Here is a 23,261-nt window from a genome sequence, read left to right on the forward strand (position 1 = left end):
ATATTCTGCCTGTACTCGTACACAGTGATCACCGGTTTATCATTTCCCACTTACATCATGTTCTTCAGCCTGGCTAAAAACTTTGTTTTCGGGTGATTTATTATGATATTTCAGCAATAACACATCAAGACTGCCAACAGCACAGACTGACAAGAAAAATCTTCCAAAAAGAGAGAATCTACAATTCTGTATATGAAATAAACTATTAGATAAAAAAGTACTTCTTTTACAATGTAAATGCCATATCTTATACTAGCAGAAGTGTGCCTTTCTTATATTAGCATAAAAAAAAGAACACATTTCCAGAGTGTTTCTGCAAATGTATCATCTCCACATCCCAAATTCAGCAGTGCACATGCAAACACAACTGCCCCACTCTGAACCCCGCTCAAAAGCATCCTTCCACATGCACAGACACATGCTATGATGATAATAACTGCCATATTATATATATATGTGTGTATGTATATATATATATATATATATATATATATATATATATATATATATATATATTATTAGGTTACCAGTAGTTTCCTTTAAAATACAAGCATGGAAAGAGATTAAAACATTGTGGAGCAAACATTTCACTGGAAGTCGCACGGTTTCAAAGTTGGTTCGGTGTAACTTGGGACTTACCATCAGACTACATTATTAAAAATATAAAAACAAGCAACCATGTTTAAACAAAAAAAAAACTTTGTAAACTTAAATTACAAATATGTATTTCTTAAAACTACACTATACTGTAGTTTACCTTTAAGTATAAATACAAAAATCTGAACTTAAATTGATATGTGAATTTCACAATTTGCTAACTGGTTGACAGTAACAAAATAATGTAGTGTCTCAAAATGGCACTTACAGCTATATAGTAAACTTTTGCCTTTTCCACCAGCTGCCAATTCTCCTTCAGGTCGAGGTGCTTTGTTTTATCATAGCAATTAGCAGCAGCCAGGTTAGCCACCAGAGACCTAAAAAACATTTGTGTGTCATGTTATTGGGCTATGTTCATCTATAAATAAAAAAAATGTAGGTCATGCAATCTTAATGTGGCAGTGTGTGCCAAGTGCTCCGCAAACTAATACAATGTCCTTCTCCCAGTGTAAATGTGCATAAACAAAAAAGATCATTACTTGACATACCTTACTCTAAAATCACAAAAAAGTATAGAGCTGAAAAAGATTGAAATATATCTGGTATATTATTGAAAAAACACCACAGTAAAAACACTGGATATAAGACAAATATTAACAAAATCTAAAAGGCAATTTTTTTTTTTATTTGGATAGAGTGATGAGGAATTAGAACTCCTGTTAGGTTTTTTTTGCAGTCTGTGCCCTTGTTGCAGAGATTTACTCATCCCTCCAAGAAAAAAAAAAAACCCAAAAATTTGAGGAAAAGGAAAAACAGGAATAGAAAGGAAATCTTCCTATAGAGATATTCGCTTTGAATGACAACTGTCTAAAGAGGGTTTTCCTTCATTTTGGAAACACATAATCCCACTTACTGTTGGGTCTACAGAACAGGAAGTGAAAGGAATTCTCCCTAATGAGACACAGATGGCAGATACAAAAAAACTGACAACAGGTTTACCTCTCCCCTACTCTATCCAAAATAAGAAAGCGACTTTATATAGACCTTAGGCAGATATTAAAAACAATGGGAAGTAGTCAGGCTTCATGTTGTAGTGTAAAAAAAAAAATATTTGGTTGTAGCCTAAACATTTCTCTTCAATAATCAATAACTGGAGATATGCAATAAAAGATTTACGGTCATATCAGACAATATTGTCTTGTGAGAAGTTATATAATTTCACTGCTTGAATTACAAATCCACAAATATTCATCTGAAAGATGAATTTTTACTTGATAGGTATCTTTCGACACTTTCTTCGTATCATTTAGTAAAGCTTACATTCAAAGAAAAGTTGAGTTCTATTTAACCCGTAGAAACCAAAAGATGGGCATCAATAATATTATTCAATCCTTACATACATACATACATACATAGATCTATTATATACAGTTATTCATCCTATTTTATTTTGCTATGTTTGTGTGACTGTTTGGTATATATTCAAATATATTTTTTATACTTCATAAAATAGGATTTTTTTTTACTTATTGTAAATTTTTTTGGAAAACAACCCCAATTCTAAAAAGATGTTTGGGACACTGTAAAATCAACATAAAAGCAGAATGCAATGATTTGTAAATCTCATAAACTCATATTTTAATCACAATAGAAAACATATCAAAAGCTTAAGCTGAGAAAATGTACCATTTTAAGTAAGGTAATTTTGATGGCAGAAACAGGTCTCACAAAATCTGGGACAGGGCCATATTTACCACAGTGTAGAATTCCCTCTTCTATTAACACTCTTTAACCACCTTCCACCTGCCCTATAGTACAATGACGGGCGCAAGGTGGTTATCTCGTTCTGATAGGACGTCATGTGACGTTCTACCATTCCCACTGCGCAGCGGATCACGGAGAGAGCCGAAGATGTCGGCTCGGTCATGTGATCAGCTGATCACATGTAAACACAGAAATGCCGGTTATTGGCATTTCTCTCCTCTCGAGCTGTCACGCTGACAGCTCGAGAGGAGAGGAGAGCCGGTAATCGGCTTTCCGCGGAGGGAACATGTACACTGATCATCAGGGCACTGATGATGTGCCCTGATTATCAGTGTGGCCCCAGAAGTGCCACCTGTCCGTGCTCATCAGTGCCATGTGCCAGTGCCCATCAATGACACATATCAGTGCCCATCTGAGCTGCCTTTCAATGTCACCCATCAGTGCCAGTGCCACCTATCAGTGCCAGTGTCGCCTATCAGTGCACATCAGTTCCAGCCAGTGCCGCCTCTCAGTGCGCATCAGTGCCACCTATCAGTGCCAGTCAGTGCTGCCTATCAATGCCATATATCAGTGTCATGTATCAGTGCTGCCTTTCAGTGCCCATCAGTGATGCCTGTCAATGCAACCTACCAGTGCCTCCTCATCAGTGCCACCTATCAGTGTCCATCAGTGCAGCCTATCAGTGCCCATCACTGCAGCCTCATTAGCGCACATCAGTGAAGGAGAAAAATCACTTATTTACTAAATTGTATAACAAAAACTAAGAAAAAACTTTTTTTTTCAAAATTTTCAGTGGTTTTTGGTTTAAGAAAAAATAAAAATCCCAGAGGTGATTAAATACCACCAAAGGAAAACTCAGTCTCAAAAAAATGATAAAAATTTCATATGGGTACAGTGTTGCATGACCGCGCAATTGTCAAAGTGTGACAGTGCTGAAAGCTGGAAAATGGCCTGGACAGGAAGGGGGTTATAAGTGCCCTGTAGGCTAGTGGTTAAACATCTGGGAACTGAGGAGACAGTTGCTGGAGTTTTAGAATGTTGGAAGGAATGTTGTCCCATTCTGGTCTGATATAGGATTCTAGCTGCTCAACAGTCCTAGGTCTTCTTTGCCATATTTTTTGTATCAAGATGTGGCAAATATTTTCAAATGGTGAAAGGTCTGGAATAGAGGCAGGCCAGTTAAGCACCCAGACTCTACTACTATGAAGCCATGCTGTTGTCACAGATTTAGTATGCAGTTTTGCATTGTCCTGCTGAAATATGCAAGGTATTCACTGCTAAAGACATTGTCTGGATGGGAGCACAAGCTGCTCCCCAAAATCTGGATATACTGTATTTTTCAGAATTGATGGTGCAAGCTGTCAATTTCATATGCACCACTGCTCCTCTATACCTTCAGAGCTGCAGGCTTTTGAACTAACAAGCTGGAAGGTCCCTATCCTCTTTAATTCAGAGGACGTGGAGCCCATGGGTGCCAAATTGCAACTAGTCTGAGGACAGAATATGATTCCACTTTGTAACAGACCATTTCAAATGAGTTTTGGCCCAGAGGAGACAGCTGTGTTCAATTATGCTAAGATATGGTTTCTTCTTTGCATGAGAGAGCTTTTGGATGTAGAGGCGAATGGTGTTCATTGTCAGTGATTTTTGGAAGCATTCCTGAGCCCATGCAATGATGTCCATCACAGAATCATGCCTGTTTTTAAATACCGTATTTTTCGCACTATAAGACGCACTTTTTTCCCCCCAAAAAAGGGGGGGAAATGTCAGTGCGTCTTATGGAGCAAATATGGAGCGGCCGGTCCGGTATTTCCACTGCCGCCGTGTCAGAATACCGGGCCGGCCGCTCAGCTCTACAGCGGGACCTTATAGAGAGGACTGCTGACCTTTGGGGGGGGGGGGGGGCGGGTACCTGAATTTGACAGGTACCCGCTCCCACTTCCGTGGAGTTGTTCTTTCATCTCACCCGTTCCTCTATCCAGCGGCGCGGTCTTCCCGGCTTCTGTAGTGTGGGCATGACAGCCGGGTGCCAAGTGCGCATGCTCAGGAAGCGGTGCTTTTTGTGAATGGTAAGGCGGCACCTGGGACACATGACAGATCCCAGAAGCCGCCGGACCAATCACAAAGCGCAAGTGCTTCTCGCTCATGCGCACTGGGCACCCGGCTGTCATGCCGAGCACCATTACAGAAGCCGGGAAGACAGCGCGCGGCTGGATAGAGGAACAGGTAAGATGAAAGAACAACTCCGCGGAAGTGGGAGCGGGTATCTGTCAAATTCAGGTACCCGCTGCCCCCCCTCCCCAAAGGTCAGCAGTCATCCCCTGTACTATCCACAGTCTCTGGTCATCCCTGTGCTGTCCGCAGTCTCTGGTCATCCCTGTGCTGTCCGCAGTCTCTGGTCATCCCTGTGCTGTCCGCAGTCTCTGGTCATCCCTGTGCTGTGTCCGCGGTCTCTGGTCATCCCTGTACTGTGTCCACAGTCTCTGGTCATCCCCTGCACTGTGTCCGCAGTCTCTGGTCATCTCCTGCACTGTGGCCACAGTCTCTGGTCATCTCCTGCACTGTGGCCGCAGTCTCTGGTCATCCCCTGAACTGTGTCCGCAGTCTCTGGTCATCTCCTGAACTGTGTCCGCAGTCTCTGGTCATCTCCTGTACTGTGTCCGCAGTCTCTGGTCATCCCCTGTACTGTGGCCGCAGTCTCTGGTCATCCCCTGAACTGTGTCCGCAGTCTCTGGTCATCTCCTGTACTATGTCCGCAGTCTCTGGTCATCTCCTGTACTGTGTCCGCAGTCTCTGGTCATCTCCTGTACTATGTCTGCAGTCCATTAGTTCAGAATTTTTTTTTCCTGTTTTCTGCCTCTAAAACCCAGGTGCGTCTTATGGTCAGGTGCGTCTTATGGAGCGAAAAATACGGTACTTCCCACCCAGGCCAATTCTGGCATTTCTCTCCTACATATAAAATATTCATCATTGTTTTGCTAGAAAATTACTCAGTATCCCCAAATATATTTATATTTTTTAGCATTATTTATTTGAGAATAAAATGGCAGTCGTTGCATTTTTTTTTTTTTTTTTTACATTGCATGGTATTAGCACAGCAATTTTTCAAATGCAAATTTTTTTGGAAGAAATGCACAATTTTTAATGAAAAAAAAAAACCATAACCCAATTTTTCATAAAATATTAAAGATGTTATGCTGAGTAAATAAATAGATGTAAACATCTCTTGTAATTGGAATAAGGCATGACAGGTCCACTTTATAGAGAGATCTGGTGTCTATAAGACTCTACCATACCTTCTCTATGCTGAAAAGCATAAGGAGAAAAAAAAAAAAAAAAAAAAGAAGATCAAAGGCTTTCCAGCAAAAAAAAAAAAAAATGTCAGTGTTTACATCTGCCAGAGCCAGAAGTGACATCATGACTCAGGACCCAAGACCATGCGGTCCACGCCAGCTCTATGGTAACCCTCTGCTGCATCGGTTCTCCAGCTCCCCGATCGCATGGGAGAGCAGGAAGAGCTGCTTGTAAAAGCAATCCAGCGGCTAATCGGCCGCTATGATGGCTTTTATTAAAGAGGGAATCGCCAGCTCTGACAAAAAGATATCTGTGAGGCAGCACAGTGGCTAAATGGTTAACACTTCTGTCTGACAGTACAAGGGTTGTTGGTTCGAATCCCAACTAAGGCACCACCTGCCTGAAATCTGCATGTTCTCCCGATGCCTGCGTGTGTTTCCTCCAGGGACTCCAGTTTCCTTCCACACTCCAAAGACATGCTGGTAGGTTACCTGGATTCTGTCAAAAATGGCCCTAATATGTGTATGTATGAATGTGAGTTAGGGACCTTAGACTGTACACTCCTTGAGGGTTAGGGACTGATGTGAATGTTATTTATATATATATGTAAAGAGCTGCGTAAATTGACAGCGCTATGCAAGCACCATAAATAAATATCTGGATGATTCCTGTAGCTGGAAGCGTCATCCAGGTATCTCCACTCAAACCTGAGGATGTCATGATATCATGCTGGTGTGTAGCGGTTAACGCAGAGCCATCTGAGGGCCCGAAGTTTATAGGCATCCAATATTTCATTTCAATCTTGTCCTTTGTGCACAAAGATTTCTCTAGATTCTCTAAATCTTTTGATATTATGTACTGTAGATGATGATATATTTAAAGTCTTTGCAATTTTATGTTGAGGAACATTATTCTGAAATTGTTTTACAAATTCTAGACGCAGCTATTCACAATCATGTTACTGGCTTGTTACCTAAATCAGCTGCAAAATGTTCTTCAAGCTCTTCCCTGTTAGTACCACTTTGCCAACTTTTCGTTGCCCTGTCCCAAATTTTTCGAGACACTTGCAGCAATCAATTTGAAAATTACCCGTTTTCCTAAAATGGTAATTTTCTCAGTTTAAACATTTCACACGTTTTATCAGTTATTGGGAATACAATATGGATTTCAGATATTGCCAAATCATTGCATTCAGTTTTATGTAGATTTTACAGTGTCCTTATTTTGGAATTTTGGCTGTACATTGCAGAAAAAGGATCAATATAAAAAGGTATACAGGGGTGATTCTGCTGCCTTCAGGAGTTTGAAAACTAGCAAAACAAAACTAAGGATAGTCCAGTATAAACCATCTCACTCCCAACATGCACCAGCTTTGTTTGCAAGCAATAGTAGTGGTGGATCATTAGCCTTTGAGGCCACAACATAACCAAAGTAAAAAAAAAAATTGGCAATTGAATTTTGAAGGGTACACAGAAAGCACACATCAACATTTTCAACAATACATAAAAATTACAAAAAGGTTTATTTAGCAAAACAAAATTAAAATAAAATAAAAAACCTTTCACATGGAAAGTGTATGGATGACACATGATACTAAATCATCAATGACGGAGATTTAAAATAACCACTCTAAGGTCCCTGTGGCCATCACAAAGGACCTGTTTGTACTGTTTGCTGCTGGTTAAGGTATCTTAAGCTACATAACGAGTCCACTATGTAGGCCTCTCCAATATTTTCACCACTGGGTTTTATTTTTTATTATATAAAAATCCCAATAAGCATATATTCATTGGTTTGTGTTAAAGTTATAACATTTACAAAATATGGTATATACTGCATATTTGAACATTAAAAAATTCCAATGTACTGTTGGCCTATCATTTACTGAGGCCTTTAAAATGCCCATTGGAAAGTACAATGAGTATATAGTAAGGAGTTTTAGCTTTGTTATTTTTGTGAAAATGTTTTTGAAAATTAAATTAATTTTTTTACATACTGTCACCAGAGCAGTACAGTGTCATATGACTTATTCAATCGCTTTTTTTTTTTAACCCCCCCCCCCCCCAAAAAAAAATTTTCATCGGTAGTTCAGTGTCACCATGGGGTGATCAGGGATTTCTCTTCCCCCCCCCCCACACTACAACAAGTTTTGAACTGTCATGAATGTGTACATTCATAACAGCTGTAATTACTAGTGATCTGTGACTGGCTACAGCTAATCACATGGTACAGGGTGCGGTGATTGGCCCAGGTACCATGTGACAGCTGTGGGCCAATCCCAGCATCACTCTATAGGAAGCACAGCTGTTATGAATGACATTCATTTATAACAGCTTTGTTGACATTGTGATCATGTGATCGTATAGTGATGATGCAGATGATCCCGGGGCCACAATCTAACAGACATGGTAGTTGCAATAGCGACACACTGTGTGCCCTTATCCCTAAACAGGCTGGATGACGTCCATGTACGTGAGATGCAGTCTGTAAATGTACTGGGGGCGGGCAGCAAATGGTTAAATATAATTGTCACACTATCCCATGAGGAAGATGGTTATCGAACCTTGCTGGCCTCATCCACATGAACATATCTACTTCACTGCAAAATCTGTCTGTATTTTGACACCATATGGACTTTAGAGCGGTTATTTTATATCTGTCATTGAGGGTTTGATATAATGTGTCAGTCATACACACGTCCTGTGAAAGCTTTTTATAATTTTTGTTTTGCTAAATAAACTTGGAAGTGGAATGAGAAGCATCAGGAAAGAAACAGATACGGACTGATGCAATAAGTGTTCTGATAACAAAAGTTGCAGGGTTTGCATCCTTTCAGAAGCCATTACCCCTTAGGGATTATCTCACCAAAATGCAAAACCTTAATCGTACATTACAGGACACAGGCAAATTATTCATACACCATGGGTTATAGGCCTGCCCCTTCAGATGATTTTGAGGACATGCTCCCTAGGGCACCTCCCCTATTACCCTACCCCACCCTAGTCCTCAGTTTTGTGGCAAGAAGAGTTTAGGGAGAGTAGCCTTTGTCCTGTACTGTATAACAAGACATGGAATTTAAATACAAGTCAAAATTCCTCTTATCTTAATTGTACAGCGCAGAACACAGGCATCCTATTCATGCAGCATGGGCCTTTCTCAAGCAAAGAAAAAAAGGGTGGCCAACAACTAGGCAAAGAGAACTGTGCCAACAGGCCCAAAAATAACAAATATAAAAGCCCCTGGTTTAGAGGGCTGCTGCATGAACCTTATGGACGAAATTTGCGTCAGCAGAAGACTGGACATGCACCTGGTAAAACACGGAAAAAGAAAAATAAAGTATGAAAAGATGACTAGGTAGTAGCCTTACAGAGTAGGGCCACAGAGGCTTGGTGCCAAATGGCTCAGTACATTCCAATAGATTTGGTGGAAGGTTATTCTTTTAAAGCATAGGCTCTAGCAATCAAAATCACTTATCTACTGTGCAATGGAGGATTCTGAAGAGGGGTGCCCTTTGCAAGAACTTGAGGAAAGGACGAACATGAAATTGTTTGACAAAAGCAGTAGCATTGAGGTGAATTCTATTGGCTGGGACTATATCCAGGTAATAAAGAGGTTTCTTTTGGATGCTTAGGAGCAGGGCACAAAGTTAGTAGAAAAATGTCCTCATTGAGATGGAAAGCGTACACAGCCTTTGGAAGAAGGGATGGTTAATGGTGTAATACAACCTTGTTGTTGTGAAGTATGGGGAAGGGCTCTTTACATGAAAGGGCCTCTACTTCAGAGACATGTCTGACAGATGTGATGGCCACAAGAAAGGATACTTTGCTGGTAGGAGTCTCTAAACAGAAAATCCATGATGGGTCCATGGTTTCTGCAAGTCAGAGAAAACCAAGCTAAAGGTTTTTATAAGTGAACGAGAAGCAAAACGCCTTTGGAAAAGGACGCATTAGTCCAAAAATGTACCCCTTCTGGGTGCTAAGAGCTAGATTCTGGTCAAGGCCTGTATGTGAGGCACAAAGTAATCTCTGGGATTAAATTGACTGCTTACACCAGATGAGGATTTCCAGGTACAATATTATATCTTCCTGGAAGTAGTTTATCTGGCTTATAGCAACATATAACTCACAAACTTGAAATCCCTGTTAGGACCTGGGTTAAAACAGCCCTGTTGTTAAAGCCAAAACCTGTTTAGCAGGGTGGAATACAAGCCTTAAGATAGCAGATCTGGTCTGTTGGGAGGGGGACAGGGGTCATTTGCAAGAGTATGTCTGTGTACCAGGTTCTTCTGAGCAAGTTCAGTGCAATTAGAATCACTGCCTTGCTCTCTTGCTCTATTTTGTGGAGCAGGTGAGAAAGAATGCTCAGTGGAGTAGAGTGAAAGATTAGCCAGGACTAAAGAGAACTATGGCATCCAAATCGAGAGCGTGAGGATCTATGGCTCTGGATGAAGAGGCTATTTCCCTTGGTCCAAGTGGCTGCAGCTAATAATCTGCCTGCCAGTTGTCCAGCAAGGGTACTAAGACCTTTGTGAATACCTAGAGGACAGGCTGAAGGGCAATATAATCAACTGGAAGTGGCAGTCTGCCACTGCAAAGCATTTTTCTCTCCGTTTATGTGTTCCTCTTGATTCTGACACTGCAGATTCCATTTGAAACTTTGGAACATGAAGGGATTTGTTGAGGAATTGAGAAAGTCCAGGATAGGACAGATGCCTCCATTGGGCTTTGATAACGTGAAAAAGTTTGAGTAGAATCAATTGAACCTGTCGTGTGGTGGTATTGGTATAATGGATCCCTGTGACAAGACGTGGTTCAAGGCCTTTTGTAAATCTGACTGTCCATTAACAGTTTTTAGATTATTTAAAAGAAGAAAATTGTGAGGCAGCAGAGTCTTGTACTCATCTATATTTTTTAAACCACAGGTCTGGGAAATTTGTGATCCAGAGATGCAAACTGCAACAGACATCCCCCCCCACTCTTGGGAAGGAGCCCCTTCATTGTGAAGATGACTTTGGGGAGGACTTAGTCATTTTTTTGGGCTAAGCCTTGTGCCAAAAAGAAGGGCTGAACTTAAGTTATGAAGCTGAAGCCTGGGAAGAGCATGAAGGTGCTCTACATTAGAGGAGCTAGGAACCCCTGAGGTGGGGTGTTTTGGCACTTTTCTCTGAGAAAGCAAAACTTTCCCACGTGTGACCTCTTATGAATTGGTCAAGTGCCTCACCAAATGGATGTCTTCCGTGAAAAGAAACATAGGTTGAAAAATGTGACAAGTCCATCTAGTTCAACCAAATAGGAAAAAAAAAAAACAGATCGAAAACCTACATATACACAATCTTAGATCCACAGCTGATACCGATGAAGGGAAAAAAAAAAAAAAAAGAAAAAGCATGATTCAATGTGCTCTGATGGGGGGAAATCCCCTTCCTGATCCTATAGGATGCAATCAGATATTCCGTGGATCGCCAACCCCTGGTGTTAAAACCTATAAATGTTAGTGTCCAGTTATATTTTGTGCATTTAGAAATGCATCCAGCTCTTGTTTTTGAGGACATTATTCCACATTTTCATAGCTCTCACAGTGAAGAACCCTTTTTGCATGTGGAGGGTAAATCTATTTTCCTCTAAAGTCTATGATCTATCAAAACACCCAGACTCTTCTCAACCATGGACTTCCCCAGATTATTTCCTAGAATGTACAACGCATGCATGCTTTGATCCACCAAGTGCTTAATTTAACATTTATTAACAGTAAACCCCATTTGCCACAGTTGCCCAATTACATAGGTCGGCATGGAAGTTAAAAGAAGTGGCAGCCTTTCTGTACATCTTTGACAGAAGAGATGTGGGAAGGTGGCCTGTAGGTCACATCTACTATCACCAGTAAGAAATAATAAACTGATACAATTGTATGTTTTACATCAAGCATATCTCTTACTCCATGTAGTTTACAGGCTATGGGCCATATGTCAAATGCAGATTACGTGAGGTGTTATCAATCCGGCTGGAGAAGGAGTAAGTGCTCAAAAGCTTGCCAGTGTCCAACTACCTGACAGTACAAGCCTATAACCCATGATGTCTGTGTCCTGTACTGTACGATTAAGATAAGGTTTTCTTCTCTCAGAGGATAAATAAAGTATGTTCTCCTAGGACACCCTTTTCGCCTAACATGTTGGGTGTGGAAGGGGTTATACTGTCCTCACAGCTTTGATTTTCCAGTGTTCAATTTTAATGAAATGCAAAATATGTGGAGAGTGCTGAGTATTCAGAGTTTCTAGCACAAAAAAGGTCAAAGGTAACAAAACCCATAAGAATTATTATAGGTGGAAGTGCAGAGCCAAGTATTAAATACCATCATAAGGTGTTATGGTGAAAAATGATTATAATAAACCATGTGACAAAATCTCAATGTATTGCACATATAACCATGCAAAATATTAAACAAAATAAATATAAAAAAATAAAATGTCCATGGTACTACAAATCACAGCAATCCCAATGTGATAGATGTAATAGTGCTCATCATCCAGTGAAGGAATCCGTGGTAGCACAAGGTACAGCAATACTAGGGGAGATATTCAAAAGGTGCTCATAATCCAATGTGGGAATCCACCACCTATTATGGATATGCACTCACCAGAATGCTACTGGTATAGTAGCCTTTGTGCTGATCCCATAGAAGATCTCAGAGCCATATGTGCAGACCGGACTTCTCCAGTGAATAACCTTAGAACATCAAACTGAAAGGGGAATCCTCCTAGGGTGAAATGCTCACCACAGGAGCCCAAGGTTCGGTATACAGTGTAGTATTTATTAAAAGGCTTATAAAACAGTCCACGTGGATATACAATTCATTGGTGTATAAAAACACATACCAAGATGGCCACCGCTCCGAGTTCCTGCCACGGCAGCGTGACGTTAGGATGTAAGGCTCCACCCAACGCGTTTTGTGCGCATGGATGTCCCCAGGGGTACGCCCACTTGCTATCATACACAGAATCCATTTAAATAGCCTGCAAGAATTATGGCTCCTGCAAAATAACCCATGTAGTTAGCATTTCCTGATCTGTGGGCTCCAGCAAAATGGCACTGACTAATTAACATTGCACCTTGGAGGCTATTTAAATGGAGTCTGCGTATGACGTTGGCAAGTGGGTGTACCCCTTAGAAAATTCCATTAAAAATGTATAAATATATGCCGCGCTCCTCCTTTTAGTGAAACAAGCTAAAATAAATACATTAAATGAAATAATTCATATTTCCAATAAACTGTGATATATACTGTATACAATCAAATGTCATCAAAAAACTAAAATGTGACATCCAGTGATAAATGTATACAAATAATAAATCTCTGTGAATAAGTGATCAAAACAGATGAAAATGTGACTTCCAGTGCTCCACATATACAGATAATAAGTGTCTGTGCAAGAATCGTGACAATTCCCAGTGATTCAAATTTATAATTATTTCCAGGTGACTTCCTTAGTGAGATTAGGATGTACGCTCACCTCCAGGATAGCCTATGATAGGCTAATAGCGCTTTTGTTCACTTTAAAGGAACTTTTAATGATGTGTGTTGCACCATAGGGGGAATAAGAGGGATTCACCATTCCTCATATGGTGCAACACACATTGATTGTATACACACATTGATTGTATACAGTATATATCACGTTTATTATGTTTCACTAAAAAGAGGAGCGCGGCATATATTTATATATTTTTATTGGAATTTATTACACATAAAAAGAGGATGTGTTGTATGTCAACGCACCTTTAATAATTGTAGTAGGTGGCTCACAAGTTACACCCTTGTTCTTTATACCCCTTAGAACATGCATGCGCACAAAATGCGTTTGGTGGAGCCTTACATGCTGACGTCACGCCGCTGCAGCCGGAGCTCAGAGCGGCAGCCATCTCGTTATGTGTTTTATACACCAATGAATTGTATATCCACGTGGATTGTTTTATAAGCCTTTTAATAAATACTACACTATATAACAAACCTTGGGCTCCTGCGGTGAGCATTTCACCCTAGGAGGATTCCCCTTTCGGTTTGATGTTCTAAGTTTATTCACTGGAGAAGTCCAGTCTGTCTACACATATGGCTCTTTGAGATCTTCTATGAGATCAGCACAAAGGCTATTATACCAGTAGCATTCTGGTGAGTGCATATCCATAAAAGGTGGTGGATTCCCACATTGGATTATGAGCACCTTTTGAATATCTCCCCTGGTATTGCTGTACCTTGTAGTACCACAGATTCCTTCACTGGATGATGAGCACTATTACATCTATCACATTGGCTGTGATTTGTAGTACCACAGACATTTTATGATTATATCTATCACATTGGCATTGCTGTGATTTGTAGTACCACAGACATTTTATGATTATATCTATCACATTGGTATTGCTGTGATTTGTAGTACCACAGATATTTTATTTATTTTTTATTTTGTTGAATATTTTGAATGCTTACATGAACAATACATTGAGATTTTGTCACATGGTTTATTATAATCAGGTGTTCACATTTTTCACCATAACACTTTATGACGGTATTTCATACTCAGCGCTGCACTTCCACCTAAGTGTTCAATTTTAGCATAACCCCTACATACCTGAATACTTATTCTAGATCCCATAATTATGATTAAGAAAAACACACTTGTCAAACTGTGTCGAATAAATGAGCAAGATATACAATATAATTAAATATATAAAATGTTGTTTGTAATTTCTAAGCATCTCTACTTTACAGATCATTTATACTTCAAAACTTTATAAAACAGATATAATACATTTTTCACTCAGTAATTAAAGCTCCAGGCAAACAGTTAAATGCATATATTTGTTCTGCTTCGCATGCTTAGTTTTTGTTACTATGCTCAAGTACTCTTAACTCATGCACAACTACTGCAATGTATAAGCAGGAGCAAAACATAACCCATCTAAAGTTTTCAGATTGCTGGGAAAAGCTTCCATTGAGCAGCATGGACAGTGCACTGGGAATCAGCATCACAACTCTTATAGCTTGTTCACAACAGGTAAGTGGAGCTTTGTCATCAAAGCAGATACAGCGCAAGGGTTTTTAGAAAAGCAATGTTTTCTACATACACTGATCACATCATAGATGTGTGTTGCATAAAAATGCAGCATGCATTTTGTATGCTGTGTAATGCACTGTATATCTGCACTCTTTCAATAAAATGTTAAAAAAGTAAACAGTGCAATGTATTGCAAAAATTCATTGCACCACACTTACACAACTGTACACCAAGATGTGTTATGATAACACACATATGCTGATGTGAATGGACCCTAATTCCAATGTACATATGTTCCAGCAGAAAATGGATCATCAAGTGTCGTCTGAAAGCTTTATTGAAGAATGATGTGATCATTCTTCAACAAAGCTTTCAGATGACATTTGATGATCCATGGTGTGCTGGCAAAAAAATGCACACTGACCTCTTATGTCTCCAGCCTCCAGCTGGCTGTTGCTGCAGCACCCGCTACCTCTAAGCCCATTTCAGGATTGTGTGCAATGAGAATATTTGGCATTATCTTGGGCCCCAAGTTCTTCCCTTTACCATGCCTTGCTGTAAAGCTCCGCTAAACAACTGCTACCCATCTTCTATAACCAAAACTATTGCAATCGGAGCACAGCAAAAAAGAAAACAGAGCCTGAAACTCCAAGCCAATGTGATTTCTGGAAAGCAGGGGAATTATGGGAAGCCACTTTAAAATAGCCCTTGTACAAATATACAAAGCTCAAATAAAGGACATTTTTATAATGGTTTTGCTTTAAAACAGGATAACAACTCCATATTAAATTTTGTACAGGCAAGAACTGACCATTTTGCCAATTTCTTTCCCTCTAAGGAAAAACATCCCCATTCTCTGCTCATTAGACCCAAGTATTGTAATCAGTGTCCATTTCCCAGGATACAAAGTAGCTGACCTGTTTTCACCAGTGATGCAAGCAGCACATGTTCCAGTAGGCTGCTCGTTCTGTTCATAATAGTGGGCATCAACATGAGCCTCCTCAGCCTTCTTCTTCAAAATCTCTCCAAATTTATCTGTTCCAATGCATCCGAAAAACGTTGCCACCTTATACGGCTTCTGAATCATCCACTGCAAAATTCAAGAAAATTCCAGAGATTGAATATATTAGGGAAAAAAATACACAAAATGGGCATGAATAATAATTAAAATGTCTTCTATGTGAAGCAAAGGCAGGATAAAAGTCATAAAAGCAGGAGAAAATTTTAAGGTCATAGTTTAATTTCTGTGTTCATAACCAACATTTAAAAGTTGATTAGAAACTCAAAAGTCCATAAAAAAAACAAACCTGTACAACTTTTTTTTTAAGCAAACTTCAGTGATTTAGCTTTGCCCAACATTTGGCATTAGTGAAGAAGCAAAGGTCGCTTTTCAGCGCTGGTGCAGAGTTTTGGTGAAGGCAAGTATTTTCCTTAAAGTATAACTAAAGGCTAAACTTTTTTTTTTTTTTTAGTTTTGAATCGAGTGGAGAGAGATTAATACACTTGCCAGTTTGTATTTTTGCGGTTTGTGTGCCAGTTAGGGAGATTCACACTCTCCATTTGTCTGGTCTAGTATTATCTTTGAATGTAAAAAAAAAAAAAAAAAATCACAAATTTTGGGTTGTCTTTTAAAAGTAATTGAGGGGAGATCCTCCAGTGGGGATACTAGTAGTCCCCAAGGAATTCCCTTAATTTGCAGGGATTTCCTCTAACTTCCTGTTTGGCTGTGGGACAGGAATAGAAAGGAAACCTCTGCAATGGGACACAAAATGGCAAAAAAAAAAAAATCTGACAGGGGCCTATGACCCTCCTTTACCTCTATCCTAAATTAAAAAAAGTTTTGCCTATAGTTCTCCTTTAAGCAGAGCTTTGCTCTGAGGAGAAGAAGCCAGCAAAGGATGTAAACATTGTTGAGGGACTCAATGGGGACATCTAGCCAAGTATAGAGGATTGATACTTCTGCTTAGGGGAGCAAATTAATCTAAAGGTATAATTCCCCCCCCCCCCCAGTGCTTGAAGTGGTTGTAAAAGCAGAAATACTTTTACCTTAATGCACTCTTCCGCATTAAGATACAAAATCCTTCTGTGATCAGGTCTCCCCACAGTTCCCTGCTGCTGTCAATCAAATCCTGAGGCAAGGCAGAGCTACAGTCAGGTCCATAAATATTGGGACATCGACACAATTCTAACATTGTTGGCTCTATACACCACCACAATGGGTTTGAAATGAAACGAACAAGATGTGCTTTAACTGCAGACTGTCAGCTTTAATTTGAGGGTATTTACATCCAAATCAGGTGAACGGTGTAGGAATTACAACAGTTCCTACTGTCCTAAATAACTTTTCTTTGCTGAATTTAAGAAATAAAGCCTGTTCACAGTTCCAGATTCACCCTGTGACAGTGGAACAGCGGCAGTACAAAAAGGTTAAAGCTTTTCTCACTCGGCTTTCTTTCTGAGTCTGAGCTGTGCTGTACAGGAGATTACAAGAGGCTCATGCCAAGTCAACTTCAGGCGCTTACCCTAGTTAATTTAAGAAAATAGGGTTTTGAACTCCAAGAAAAAGATTTTATGGTGGGTATATAAAGAAAATTGGACTTGCCTGTAATTTCTTTTTTTGTTGGCGAACAGTACAGCACACAAGACTTGTACCCACAGACCATGGGTTATATGAAGGCTACTGTTAGGTAAATGGACATTGGCAAAAAAATAATTCCTGGAGCCACACTAGGGAACACTCCTATAACCTCACTGTCCCCAGTTTTTTTTAGCAAGCAATACAGTGATGAAGATAGCGTGGAGGAGCCTGTGTCCTGTACTCCAAGAAGGAATTTCCGGGTATGTCAAAATTCTCCTTATACTAACTGTACAGTACATGTATTCATAAACAATGGACTGTCCACAAGCAAAAACTGAAGGGTGGGAATATGGCAAACAGAAATGCCTACAGATACATAAACAAGATTAAACAACCTGGAGATTGCATCACCTGAGGCATGAACATCTGCCTGGTAGAAATTTGAAAATGTGGTAACAGAGGACCAAGTGATGGCTATGAAAATCTGGGATACAGCTGCTTAATACTGAAAAACTCAAGAGACCTCAACCACGGTGGAATGAGCTATGATGGAGAAGGGAAGAACCCATTCCTTAAAGCTGTAATCACCAGAAATAAGTTATCTGATACACTTGGCAAAGGTGGACTGGGAAGCAACAAGTGCTCTTTGAGCACCTCCAGACACAATAAAGAGGGACTGAGTCTTGCAAAGATAGGCCATGACTGCTAAATGACCCTGACAACCCTGACTACATCAAGGCAATGTAAGGCAAATTTCCTGTCATGTTTAGGAGAAGGATAAAGGGAAGGGAGGACAATGCCCTCAATGAGGTGGAAAGAAGAGTCCAGCTTAGGTAAAATGAAATGTGTTGATCTCAAATCTACCATGCCCCTATGTATAACAAAAAAGAGCCATTTCACAAGAAACAAGCCTAACAGACATAATGGTTATCAGGAAGGCAACTTTACATGCGAGTCCCTCCAAAAAAATACCCTGAGGTCCCTTTCACACAGGCATTCCTTTCTTTTCATCAGTTCAGTCACATTTTTTCCAAGAAAAGTTCACGTCTGTTTTCCGTCCATTCACATCCCTTTTTCGTCTGTTCGGGTTTTTTTTTTTTTAAATGGAAGAAAAATTGGGTTTTCTTCTGCTAAAAAAAAAAAAAAAAAAAACCTGGATGTTAACGGATAGACATTAACAGATGTAAACAGATAATCATCCGTTTATATCTGCTAGTCCACAGAAATACATGGGTGTCTGTTTTTCATCCGTAAAAAGACAGATAAACAGAGATATGGAACGCCCGTGTTAAAGAGGCCTTAAGTGCTTCAAAAGTGGGTTCACTGAAAAACAGATCACCAGACTGGGATTCTAAGTTGAGACAGGAGGGTGCATAGAGGAATTTAGATGAGCAGCTTCCTGAAAAAAAAAAATCTTAGAAATTCTGGGGCAAGAGGTTTCTGAAATAAAATGGATGGCAAAAGCCTGTCCCTTAGTGGTACTCGGTCAGATGCTGGTCAAGACCAGACTGGAGATGAGCCAAAATACAAGTCTTCCTGTCCTTGCACCTGGCAGAGTGAGTCTTCCTTTAATGATGGTAAATCTTGAGGGTGTTGAATATTCTTTTTCTGACTTTGGTGGGTGTAACGAAACCGACCCAGACTGCGCTTGAGTACTTCCGTTAGAATACCGCTTCCCCGTCTGAACACCGACAAGAGACACCACAGCCGACCATACAAGACTAGCCGACACCAGTCTTGAAGTAAACCAGAAGGTAACCTAGTTTATTTGAACACAGATACAAGATATATACACTCAGGGGACAGTCCCCCCCCCCCTGCATAATGACACAGGGCAGGGCAATCCACATTTAGTAACAAGAGACACACAGGTATTCAAACTTCACACCAGCAGACAGTCCCATCAGGAGGGAGGGACTGCTGCTGGAGACCCCCCCCCCCCACTAAGCTAATACACAAACACATAGATCCCATAATAGTTTGCTCCCAAACAATAGAACAATGGGATGCAGCCACATAACATCAATCAACAACCCCCCACCCCAATATTAGGACAAATCACCCTGTACCCCTAACAGGCACAGGGTGATTTACACATAAGAGGGATATGGGGAGCTGAGACAGGGGTCTCCCCACCTCTCCAAAGTAAGCTAGGTTCCATGGGCCCCCCACCCAAAGTGACTCCCGTCACAGTGGGAATAGCAGAGTCAGAAATAACAGTCTGAGTAGGTATTTGTATCATGTTCTTCAGGGCAAATTTGTCTTAAATGAGAATTATGGGGACACTTTCTTCCTAATTTTGCACAGCAATTGTGGAAGGGATCTTTATCAGAAGAAAGACAAACCAGTTTGAATTAAGTCCAAGAAATCACCAGAGAATCCACTGTGAAGTATACAGAATGCATGGCCTTGACTACAAATTTGTTCAGCTTGTTGTCGAGCCTTGAGGCCAGAATGTCCACATCGCCCCAGCTTGTAAGACTGGCATCTGTTATCACCTAAGACTGTGAAACAAAGGTTGGAGATCCACCACGTTGGTTGAATAGAAGCATTGGGTGATCCAAAGCTTCGTATTTGCTTATCTGACATCATTAGTATGTTGGCTTGCAAGAGTCTGGAGTGAAACTAGACAAAGAAAATGGCTTTGAAGGAGGCTATCATGAAGCAGAAGCTTCCTGCTGTCAGAATACACTCATCAGCACCGCAGGCTATAGCCAGCGACACTATCCAGGAACAATTTTCTAACAGGATGGTTGTACAAACGTTGATCAAGAGATTGACTTTCGTACAACCAGCCTGCCATTAGATGGGTCAAAATTCCCTGCTGAACGGGCCGAATTTCACTTAAAAGCTCAGGATCCTTGAAGACCAGTTCCAGGTCACTAAACACTTGTCTTTTCCAGTTAGCAATAGTCTGGCAAATAGTCTTGGCAGCAATTTATGGCTGCAGAGCTGGACCTGCAGGAGCAAATAAGGCCTTCAGGATGACTTCAAAACTAATAGAATCCTTAAGATGTAACTTCCTCAATAGGAACTGTAAAGTGTTTATTGAACTAAGGATCCATTACTGGAGTAGCCTACTTTTTCTTACAATCCTTTGCCATAGGATAAATTTCAGTAAAAAGCTTAGGAGGAGGGAAAACCCTACCAGGGTCCTCCTAAAGTGCACAATCATATGGTGCATGTATGAGAAAAGTCTTTTTTGACTTTGACAGTCTTAGTGCTCATAGGCGCTTGTTTTGGCTGTGGACTGTCATGTGCAGATAGGCAAAGAATAGTGCACATTGTGCCAATTAATGTTTAACTTAGCATTTTGTGTGAAGCTGCAACTTTGCACATAATCCTCCTCGTGTAAATACACTTTTTCAAAGGGCTTGGTTTGTTCTGCGAGCCTCCTCTCCTAAGGTGATTTCTACTGATCAGGCATATGAGAACATGTTTGATCCCCCAGGTGGCTGAGGACTGAATACCCGGAGATGGGCTATCCCCCTCTGATGTGTGTTACCTGGATGCTGCTGGCCTGATGACCCTGATGGTACAGTGCTCCAGATCCAGATGACCAGGAGTAGGTCCTATATTTACTCCAATGCGCAATAAATTGCGCTGTCTGGTTAGTGCAATCAACAGCTATTTCTCACAGCCACAGGAGTCACCGATTTCTTCACCATGCTATATTGCTATCGGAAAGATTGACTTTGTCACTAATATCATCACATGCACCTTGGATGTATTTATTTATTAGTTAATTGGCACCTATGATCTTAGTGCCATTTCTCACATTTGGCTCATTTCCTAATGTTTACCATATATAGCTAATATTTATATTTCGATTCCATTTTACTGATAATTTTAGTGCTGCATATATTTATGTCTATATTTTATGAAGAGGTTACAGAGGTTTTCCTTTTATGCAAGCAGCTTTTAACTTCTATCCATTTACCCAGCACTCGTTTATTTTAATTTACCACTAGATCTAGATTATCCAGCCCATTGCCCAGCCCAACTGTTGACAGAAGATCTCTGCAGGAAATCAGAAAATCCCAGAGAAAAATGAAAAAAAGAGAAAGAAAAAAAAAAATTTGAGACCACACATCCCAGAAGAACAGGTCCATTCTCCTGAAGACACTAGGCAGAATGACTGGATTGCCTACAGCAGAGAGGGGGTTTTATATTCAGAGAGGGCTGCACATGGGGATCACTGGTACCATGCAGGTTTCCTGCAGACCTGTCAGTGTATCTGTGTGCCCATACATCGTACGGACAAGCAGATACGCTGACAGGAAGACTCAATAAACTACCACAGCGCTCCACAGCACCATGGTAGTTCATTGAGAACAACAACGCAACAGCCGCAAAGGCTGTCGGAACTTGTAGTTTCTCATTCACAGAATACTGTGAATAAGTGACGCTGCCAGGCAGACCACCGCATGTCCACTTTTTAAAAAGCTAGCTGTCACAATGGAAGAGCGGGGGTCGGTCTGTTTGTAACATGTTATACCCTGAATATGAGTGTAACATGTTACGAAAGGTGAACTTATCCTTTAAGTTAAAGTTATGAGTGACTGAACTTTGCACATCATTGTCCTGTGGGAAGATGCTTGTAAATATTAAAAAAAAAAACCCCACACAATAAAAACGTCAGATCAAAACTATAACTCTGAAACTTACAAACTACTGTAATTATGCTCACCTATGCATCTGTGACCTACGTCCTTCAATTCAAATTAGCCAACAATAGGCAGAGAAGAGGTAGTTAAGATTTATTTTTTCATAATGAAAATACTTAACATGCACAAAGGAAGACAAGAATTAAATATTGCAGTGAGACTCAACTGACTGCTAATGAAACAATAGGGAAGGATCGCAAAGCAGAATGGAGGGGGCTGAAGCAGATTACTTTAAACTAGCACATCTCTCCTCTCATTACAGCCTATGAACTTATCCACTCAATCTTTTGCAAGAATTAAAAGCTGCACCAATTTGCTACCATGCAGCCACACGTGTAATTGTTTCTGTGCAAGATATAAATGAGTGATCAAAATCTCCATTACTAATCAGTATAATATGCTGGGTTACAGAGAGGTCACTGGCCTACATTAATATCAATTCCGTTTAACACACACATGCCAAATATGAATAGCAGAGGACAACGATGCTATATTTCCAAGAACTTCTGTGGATTTAAAATATGACAACACTGGCCCAATTAATCAGTAATTAACATTAAAAAAATGAGGAATAACACCTTTTTTAAATTTTTTTTGTGGAATAAAGCAGCAGATAGAATATAGGACAAAATTCCTCCATTTTTTTAAAATTGTTTTTCTATATCAGCCCTCAGAAACTAGTAACTACTCATGTATCAAGAAATCACGTTGCCAAGTCACACGTAAAATGGTAAAATTACAATTGTTTAAAGCTAGAAAAAAAAAAAAAAATGATGCAGAATCCTAGAAGTCTGGAAATGACCCATTAGTGATAAAACATGAGGAGGGCAATTTAAAGTGTTACTAAACAGTAAAATTAGTTGGTACATGCAGAAAAGCTACCTTGATATACTCATTGTGGAACCTAAGGTGTTAATTTTCTGCATTGTGCAAAAAGGCTGTTTGATTCAGACTTCTCTGATCCTCCCCTTCTTCCAGTATCCCCCTCTTATCTCCTGAGAAGACATTGTGTGAAGTCACTCTGCACATGCTCAGTTTGGTGTGTATTGCTAGAAAGATTTTTTTTTTCTTGGGAGAGTGAATGTGATCAGCACAGGGCCAATCAGCACTGTCCAGACAGAGGTCAAGGGTTCTGCATCCATCTAGAGCAAAAGGAAAACTCCTCCTACAAACTTGAACCAGTGCTCTGCTGGACACTGACAGAAGTCACAAGACTGCTCTAAATGCTGATGAAAAAAGGTATTTAGCAGTTTAAATTTGCTACAATAACTGCATTTCCATGTTCTGCGTATTGTGGGAGACCAGATATAGT

At 40.2% G+C, this 23,261-nt stretch overlaps 1 protein-coding gene across 2 annotated transcripts in view; it reads right to left on the reverse strand.

Moving 5' to 3' along the window:
* The window catches only part of ADK (adenosine kinase), a 308,889-nt gene that overhangs the window by 103,810 nt on the left and 181,818 nt on the right, over positions 1-23,261 (reverse strand). For both annotated transcript variants that reach the window (XM_089682589.1, XM_089682590.1), the window contains exons 5-6: positions 15,622-15,794; positions 866-974 (exon numbers count right to left, since the gene is read on the reverse strand). In XM_089682589.1, the coding sequence (XP_089538715.1) occupies positions 866-974; positions 15,622-15,794 (282 nt within the window). The remainder of the gene's footprint in view (positions 1-865; positions 975-15,621; positions 15,795-23,261) is intronic.

The sequence above is a fragment of the Staurois parvus genome, unplaced genomic scaffold, assembly GCF_062004578.1.
Source record: "Staurois parvus isolate SC_StPar_1 unplaced genomic scaffold, SC_StPar_1.0 ptg000291l, whole genome shotgun sequence".
Classification (NCBI taxonomy): domain Eukaryota; kingdom Metazoa; phylum Chordata; class Amphibia; order Anura; family Ranidae; genus Staurois; species Staurois parvus.